This window comes from Morone saxatilis, unplaced genomic scaffold (assembly GCF_004916995.1).
Source record: "Morone saxatilis isolate NCDOM2014 unplaced genomic scaffold, NCSU_SB_2.0 Contig9, whole genome shotgun sequence".
In the NCBI taxonomy this organism is placed as follows: domain Eukaryota; kingdom Metazoa; phylum Chordata; class Actinopteri; family Moronidae; genus Morone; species Morone saxatilis.
Genome location: NW_023340268.1, coordinates 23,033,446 through 23,041,453, shown reverse-complemented (window position 1 = coordinate 23,041,453; position 8,008 = coordinate 23,033,446). Strand labels below are relative to the sequence as shown.

The 8,008-nt window shown below is 38.8% G+C and overlaps 1 protein-coding gene, 1 long non-coding RNA gene and 1 other non-coding gene across 3 annotated transcripts in view; 2 read left to right on the top strand and 1 right to left on the bottom strand.

The window, feature by feature from the left end:
* sacm1la (SAC1 like phosphatidylinositide phosphatase a) overlaps window positions 1-4,169 on the bottom strand; it is a 20,443-nt gene extending 16,274 nt beyond the window's left edge. Inside the window, exon 1 of the mRNA XM_035681207.1 lies at window positions 4,030-4,169. Coding sequence (XP_035537100.1) covers window positions 4,030-4,058 — 29 coding nt within the window. The 5' untranslated portion in view covers window positions 4,059-4,169. The remainder of the gene's footprint in view (window positions 1-4,029) is intronic.
* Window positions 4,170-6,245: 2,076 nt separating this feature from the next.
* The window catches only part of LOC118342624, a 2,737-nt gene continuing 974 nt past the window's right edge, over window positions 6,246-8,008 (top strand). The window contains exons 1-3 of the long non-coding RNA XR_004797496.1: window positions 6,246-6,566; window positions 7,329-7,386; window positions 7,573-7,614. This is a non-coding gene — a long non-coding RNA (uncharacterized LOC118342624). The remainder of the gene's footprint in view (window positions 6,567-7,328; window positions 7,387-7,572; window positions 7,615-8,008) is intronic.
* LOC118343305 lies at window positions 7,438-7,505 on the top strand. The gene has a single exon (XR_004797554.1). It is a non-coding gene; the product is annotated as a small nucleolar RNA SNORD52 (small nucleolar RNA).

Genomic DNA, 8,008 nt, shown 5'->3' with positions numbered 1-8,008 from the left:
AGTTGAAAGTGGGACTGCTCGATTAGAAAATGGAAAAAAAAATCGTTTCCCCCAGTTTTTATTAGTTTTGAGATGGTTTGGCCCCAAAATCGTAATCATGATCAAATTTTGATTAATTGAGCAGCCTTAAACTGATTACAGTTTTACTTTAAGTAAAAGTGCATAAATAAATCAAATCAAGTAGAATTTATTTTATTTTACAGAGAATGTATCTTCTCACCTACTAGCCTATTAAAAGAAGAGGAAAGACATATTTGCTGCAAATGATGATCATTAATAGGCTTCATGCATGTATATATGACCATCTACAGCATTTCCAAAATAGAATGCCAAAGGTTAGCCGCAAGTGGTGTGACTTGCAGAAATGAAAAAGGACAATTTTCTGTTATGCTTTGCATCTGATAAACCCACTTTTAAGTGTATCATAGCACGCAGCTCATTCTGCCAACAGTTGAGTTTCAAACAAAATACATACCCAGGTTTACATAATCTGAGTGAGGGGCTAAAATAAAATTAACATAGTTAATTTCCAGATTATTTGGACATTTTAATCAATTTTCAGATGTTTCCATGACTTGAAAACTAGTCTCTAAATATCCAGGTTTTCCAGATATTCCTGTTCAGTATCTTGCTCAAGGACACTTTGACATGCAGTGAGAGGAGCTGGGGATCAAACCACCAACATTCTGATCCATGAACGACCTGCTCTACCTCCTGAGCCACAGCACAGTCACAACAGCCCCAGAATGATTCCAACTGAGGACCTTTTTTCATGTTATCCTCTTACTTTTTCCCCATGTTTCCTGCCTGTCTCTGCAATCAAACTGAATAAAAGCAAGAAACAAAAAGTAAGTGCTTGAACATATAAGTCAATTGAAAGAAAAATGTTGGAGCTTGGGATATTAGCAACAGCTTGCATTAACACACAGTTTTAAATCCCTGCAGGAGAAAATGTGGCCTCCTGTTTAGCTGCAGTGACGTTTGGAGCTCAGGGTGATATAGTGAAACACTCAGCTGCTGCACTGAGACAATTACACAAACAGCCCATTGTTGGCCTTCCATAATCTAGATCACACTAAACATGGCTGTGCTACAGAAACACAAAATAATAGGACTGAGACACTAACCATTTAAGCTTTACAGCTGTGCTGACCATATTCCAAAGCATACCCAAGTGCTTCAGATTTTTGAATTAGTTCTTCCAATTTATTTCAGTACAGGTTAAAAAACAACTTGCAGAGACTTCATGAAACTTCATCATAGTAAACATCATAATTTCCTTGCTGTGGTAATGTGGACTGAATAAAACTCTTAACTCTGCAATGCATCAGCATGTCAGAATAAGATAAGCTTGAAAATAACAAACAAGACATGACATTCACTGGAATTAAGATTTCTCAAAATGATGAACACACCATTATAAAATGAGTAGAAAAAACAATTGCTGAGTGTTGGGTGATATGTTAAAATTTTCAAACCGGCCACCATCAGTCCAACACCCGGCCACTGCCGATATATTTGCAGATGCCTGTGCTGTGAAAATATTATGGCTCTACACCTCTTCCACTCCTCTCAGTCCCTCTCAGTCCCTCTTCTGTCCCTGCCTGTCCCTGCCTATCCCTATCGTGTTCTCATCTTCAGTCCTGGTTGGAGCATCTGTGAATCACCTTGTTGATCATCTTAATTCACTGCAGTTTGATAAGTAAATATTCTGGCTCTATAGCTGTTTTTCCTCTCACTCCTTTTTTGGCTCAGTGTGTGTACTGCACTGCCGAGAAGCAGCTATAATTCTTCAGAGGCAAAACATTAAATAGGGAAAATACAAAACGCACAAAAAAACAACCTGCCACAGACTGCCTATCGCAGATATATTCATCCAGTGTGTGCTGGATTTAGCGGTACGGTGTAATAGCAGATTACAACCCCCTCACCTCACCCTCACATTTAAAGGGTCACAGTGGCCATGAAACAACGCAAAAGACCTTACCTGGAGCCCCTGTTTGGTTTGTCCGCTCTGGGCTACTGTATAAACATGGCGGCCTTTGTAGATAAGAAACATGAAAACATACCTATGAATATTATATTCTATTTCTGACAATAGATCCTTCTGGATGTTAAACACTGCACCTTTAAACTCATACAAATGGGCCTTAAAAACTAACCATGTGTCATGTATGTAACACTGACAGGAATATAAAACTACATTTGCACTGCAAGCCTTAGCCCTCAATTGTGATATATTGCTCAGATCTGACTTTTTTTGTTTGGCTGTTTTTTTTTTTTAATGTGGTCCCATCAGATTCCAGTGTGAACAGGTCACACACAGCACTTAAAATTTGAAATTTGTAAAATTTTATATTTATTAATTTAATTAATTTTATATATATTGTATGTGGATGTGGAGTCACAGCAAAACATGGACCGGTTACAATTTGACCCCTCAAGTTTTGCTCGTACAGAAGTCTCATGCCAAATACAAATAAATCCTTTTCTGGACATTTTCCAGGAGTTTTTCTTGACAATACAGAACAGCACTTGCTCAAAACGGTGGTCATCATTTAAGGGATGTTCCATGTTTAGCTAGCTTTTGTGACATTGCTTGGGTGTTTTTACCACAGCTGACTTTTCCTCATTTAAAACTGACTACAGTTTTCCTATAACTGTAACAGGCTAAAATACAATCAAAGGTTTCCAGGACAACATAGGTTCTTTTGAGAATATACCGGTATATATCAGAATCAGAATCAGAATCAGAAATACTTTAATAATCCCAGGGGGAAATTACTTAAATATATATATATATATTTAATTTCCAGGCGTTTTCTATGACTGGAAAACTATTTCCTTAATTTCCAGGTCTTCAAGGTTTTCAGGACATATGGGAACCCTGTTATGAGGTCTAACACCTCATTGTCCCTCACTCCCTCCGCCGACTATCTCGATCACAACCAAGTGACTCCCACCAGTGCAGAATTGTGACAAATGTCCATCTAGAATTATGTTAAAGTCAAATCAATTGTGATATCACTAATGCAAAACAAATCAGACCTGTATGTGATTTAGACCACATGTGAAAGAAGCCCAAATCGGGACTGGAAAAAAAAATCACATTCCATGTAATTTATGTTGTTTACTCGGTCATGAAAAACAGATCTGAGTCATGTATGAGCAAAAAAAGAAATTCACACCTACTTTTTCCTGCAGTGTGAACGTAGCCTAACATGCATAACAGTCTAAGAAAAGAAGAAGAAGAAGATATACTTTATTGATCCCCTAGGGGGAAATTGTTTATTGATGTCTAAACATCCTCAGTGTCTGAGGAACACTCCCCATCCTTACCGACTAAACCTGTCTAGGTAAACCTGACACAGTACTGACAGTGGGAAAGACAGGTAGGACTTGCTCCCACTTAACCCACAGATAGGTGACCTGTTTGAACAAGGGTGTGTCTGGAAAAGTACAGAGAACTCTGTCAACTTCCACAGTAGTTAGACACGTTAAATAACAGCGTCCTCTTCACAGACAGCGAGTGAAGAGTGAGAATGAGCGTGAGAGTGTAGCAACAACTTTGGTTTCAAAGAAATGTGCGTCATGAAGTAACGGTCACATTGCCACCCCTGAATGGAACTGACAACACAGCATGATATAAAATTGATTAAACCATGAATAACCCTCTGCTGCTAGCTAGGTTAACTAACTTTAAACATCCAAGTTCGAACCAAACGACAATCCCCTCATCAGGGCGCAACGCATGAAGCATTAAACACCTCCTGCCAGGCCTACATAATGGTGCCAATATATACTGTTCATAATGAATGAGTGTGGAGTGAAACTTGACTGGTTCCTGCTCCACCAGCAGAGCCTGTCAGCGAACTTCAGCCGCTTTGTCATCCAGCTAACCGGACGCTACTTCTCAACTGCAGCTGATATTTACCTCAGCCGCGAGCTTTTCCTCTCGTTTGGCTATTAACAGACTTAGCAATAAGAAGAGGGAATGCAGAAACGATTAACTATATTCTATGTACTTACAAATTGTATCTCTCGTACGCGGTCGCCATCTTCGCTCCGTCTACCTGACCTCAGTGACGACAGCAGTAGGTTCCGTGTTGTGTGTGTTGCCAGATAAGAGTTGTACAAGCAGCAGCCAATTGTTTTTTTCTCAGGGTGGCGAAGTCATGGCCCTACCTACTCTGGCTCCGATTGGCTAGTACTCGTTGCTTTCATTGGTTGGGCTGGTTAGGTTTAGGCATACGGAGTGAGATTGGTTAGGTTTAGGCATACGGAGTGAGATTGGTTAGGGTTAGGGTAAGAATGTCAGGGTAAGCCAATCCGAGGCAGAGGGCGGGTTATGCCTTCGCCATCCTGGGGGAAAAATTGCAACCGGTAGAAGGCGTAGTGTTGAATATACGGCTTCCTCTTCCAACCCAAGGGAACCTGGCACCCATGAAGGGGGTGAGGTTGGGTGGTACTTGTAGTTTAATAACTGCAACGATGGTATCTAGTGTTTTGCATGTGGTATAATAATTAAAATACTGGAATTAGTTCAGGTTTTTTCTAGTCTTGATACTTAAAACTGAATCATTAGATATTAGGTAATATCTTGATTCAGCGTTAAGGTTGAGTACCCTGTAAGCTATGTTCTCTGTATCGGGTGGATCTACAGAAATATTCATAGGGTGTCCAGAGGGTGGCATGGAGACTGGGTGGCAGAAATATATGTTGATTTAATCACAAACAATCACATATATTGATATTGGCTTGTAAAAGATCAAAATGAAGATATTTGAACTCATTACATTATTGTGGCACATCAATAAAGCATTGGATAGAAATCAATCAATAGTTTTATCTCGAAATCTTTAGATATTTGCCCATTTAAATTCATCACATAGTCCAAAATGTGGCCATAACAGATCATTAAATTATTTTCTTTGTTTTTTTAAATTCTATTTTTAAATAAATGTGTTAAATTTGACACCAAACTGGAGTGGCAGCTGGGGTGGCCAGGCATGTATTAAAGATTTAATGTTTACAATTTTGTAGCATCCGGCAATGTAGACCATAGACAGTATATATAATGGACAGAGCTTAGGCTTGTGGGTTGTTACTGTTAAGTGTTTTACGTGTTACTGTTAAGTCTGTTACTGTGTTGCGTTGTTTCTCACCTAAAATCACAAACATATTTTAGTGTACTGTAATCTGTAATCCAAGATCGCGTTTTACAGGTGAGCCTCCATTGTTTCATGCTATGAGTCTTAACTTAAACTGCACAGTCAATGAGCATAGGTCAACTGCAGTAAGTCACCTCCACTGGCTCTGTCAAACTCAAGGCTTCACAACAGTACTCCACAAGCCATGGGTTATATCACGATAGGTTGAAACTTGGTTTAGTGTATAACATTTACGAGGATCTATTGGCACAAATGTAATATTTCATAGGTATGTCTTCATTCGTCTTCATTCACCTGAAAATGAATGAATGCATTTTTCTGATGTTAAACTCAGAAAAAAACAAAATTCTTAGACTCACTGTCTAAAGATATAGTTACTCTAGACGGTATTACCTTGGCCTCTAGCACCACTGTCAGGAATCTTGGAGTTATATTTGATCAGGATATATTCTTTAATTCCCACGTAAAGCAAACCCCTAGGACTGCCTTTTTTATTTACGTAATATTACAAAAAATAGACACATTCTGCTCCTTTGAGCCTGGAAAGGGAGGGTGAAGCAACAGTTTGGGTCTACAACCACACCGCTAGATGCCTATAAATCCTACACACTGGACCTTTAAGGCTGGCAGCTGCTACCCCATGCCACCCCTCTAAATCCACCCCTGATCTGTATGACATACAAAAACCTACAAACCACTTTTGAAATTCCCGACTTTTTTCTTACTTCTGACTTACTTCTTGACCATGGTGTTCTATTGATATGAAATGGTCCTAAAATGTACAATAAGTTAACTGACACATCATCTACCGGTATTATAACTTGTACAAAACAATCCAATATCAGTGCCTGAAAAGGACAAAATATATCCATATCCATATGAATTATATAATTAATGACCATTGTGTATTTAAGGTGTTCCTGAACATGCCCTTTTCCATAAATTTAATTTATGGTATTTGCTGTTTAAATTGTTGTACCGTCAATTTTGGTGAACGACAGAAACAGGCAGTATTCAGAACACTAAAAGCCCGCTATGCTGTGAAGGACCGCCTATATAAAGCATGGGCGGACCACCTTTCAGTCTCTTGTTGGCTGCTCTGCTCGTGGTCGGATGTGTGCAGTAAGTCGTCAGGATTTGTTGTCTAATATCGCATAGCAAATAATGAAAGATCAATGTAATGGAGCGTGAGACTCTTCCTAAAGAGCCATTGAGACGTAAGAAGTAGTTAGTGGGCGGAATGGGATGTACAGGACCGTCTGCAGCTCGTGCTCATACTCAGCACGTGGTATGGCGACAACGCGACGCTGTAATGGAGGCAAAAGAACCAGGCTGCAACCGGTGAGATCTCCCAGAGACTGTCCTGAAGAGCAGAATTTGCTGATGGATGAATAAGTGAGTGGTTATTAAACCGTCAGGGTTTAAGATACATTTTTGGCAAAGAGGTTCAATTTTAACTGCTGCAGTTTTTGGGAAGTGTACATAGTTGTATGTTAATTGTATAACTAATAGGGTTGAGCAGTGCTGCAGTTTAAACAGGATGCAATAATCAGAAATGAATCAATATAGAAATTCAAGCTTCCGTCTGGAGACTCTGAGGGTTTCTAAGGAGTCCCCAGTTATAATTTAGCAATTTCACTGATAAGTTAGCCCAATGAGAATGTCTAAGTGACTATTCTGTTCAACCCTTCCCTGTTAATCTACAGTATAGTATGTGACTCTTAAAAAATATTGGTCTGTTGCCTTGTATCAATTTGGCTTTCCTTTATACAAAGCTTGGAACCACTGTCCCAGAATGTAGATGCTATTTGCAAGAGTTGTGGCACCTTCTTAGCCCATATTTAGGAAGAAATGTAGAGGATATACATTCATTGTGCAATCCCACCTCAATAATGAATATAGTATTTTAACATTGTGTAAGTTTGTTTTAAAAATGTAATGAGAAATGGCAGTATGAGCATTTTGATGTCCTCAGATCACTGATCTCCCTCATGACCAGAAATGTTTCTTGACCTCACTGGTTACTATAGCTACATCTGTGTGTGGAGTATCTTCCCAAAGATGTTTGAGTTGTGTTAAACTGGTGCCATGTATCCTTCAAATGTGTTCATTAGACCTAAAGGGAACTAACACAAGTGTATTTGTTTTTTATTACAGCATACAAAAACTTGACTGTGATGGAGTGAGCAGTTGTGACTGAAGCCATGAGCCAGTGGTGAGTGCCACATGGTGGATGCCACAGAATATGCTGTGAAAACCAATATGCTACAATGATGAGTCACAAGACTAGAGTCTCTGATTTTACCATGAAGCTCATTCACAGTGCACTGAGTATGCTTACTTATTCTGAATAAAAATTGCAAAGATTAGAACTTGTTATGATGCTGTTCTGTATTTACAGGTGTTAAAAGTGGGGTGATCTAGTTGAAGACTGGTCTGCTAGGTAAGCCTGGCATCAAAGATCTTTTTTTTTTTTTTTTTATAAATGTGAATGATATTCATAGACTGAGAGTCCTCTGATAAAAGCTGAAGTTGTTTTCGACAGTGCATCTACACATAACACAGTGATCTGGTATGTTTTAAACCCATTTACTGCAAATCATGTAGCTCTTATAATACAATGAGTTTTCAAAGCACTCTAGTTTAACTGTCTGACAAGGCTGTCTAACATTCAACATCACATGGAAATCTTTTGGAACAAAACTTGCTTTATTTGGTCTGCTTTTACTAAAGCAGCATCTAGGAAAACTAGTTGCATGTTTATAAATTTAAATGCATACATTTTTAACAGCTGTTTTGTTAAATGTTGAAAGGAAAAGCGGTAATGATTCTGAATG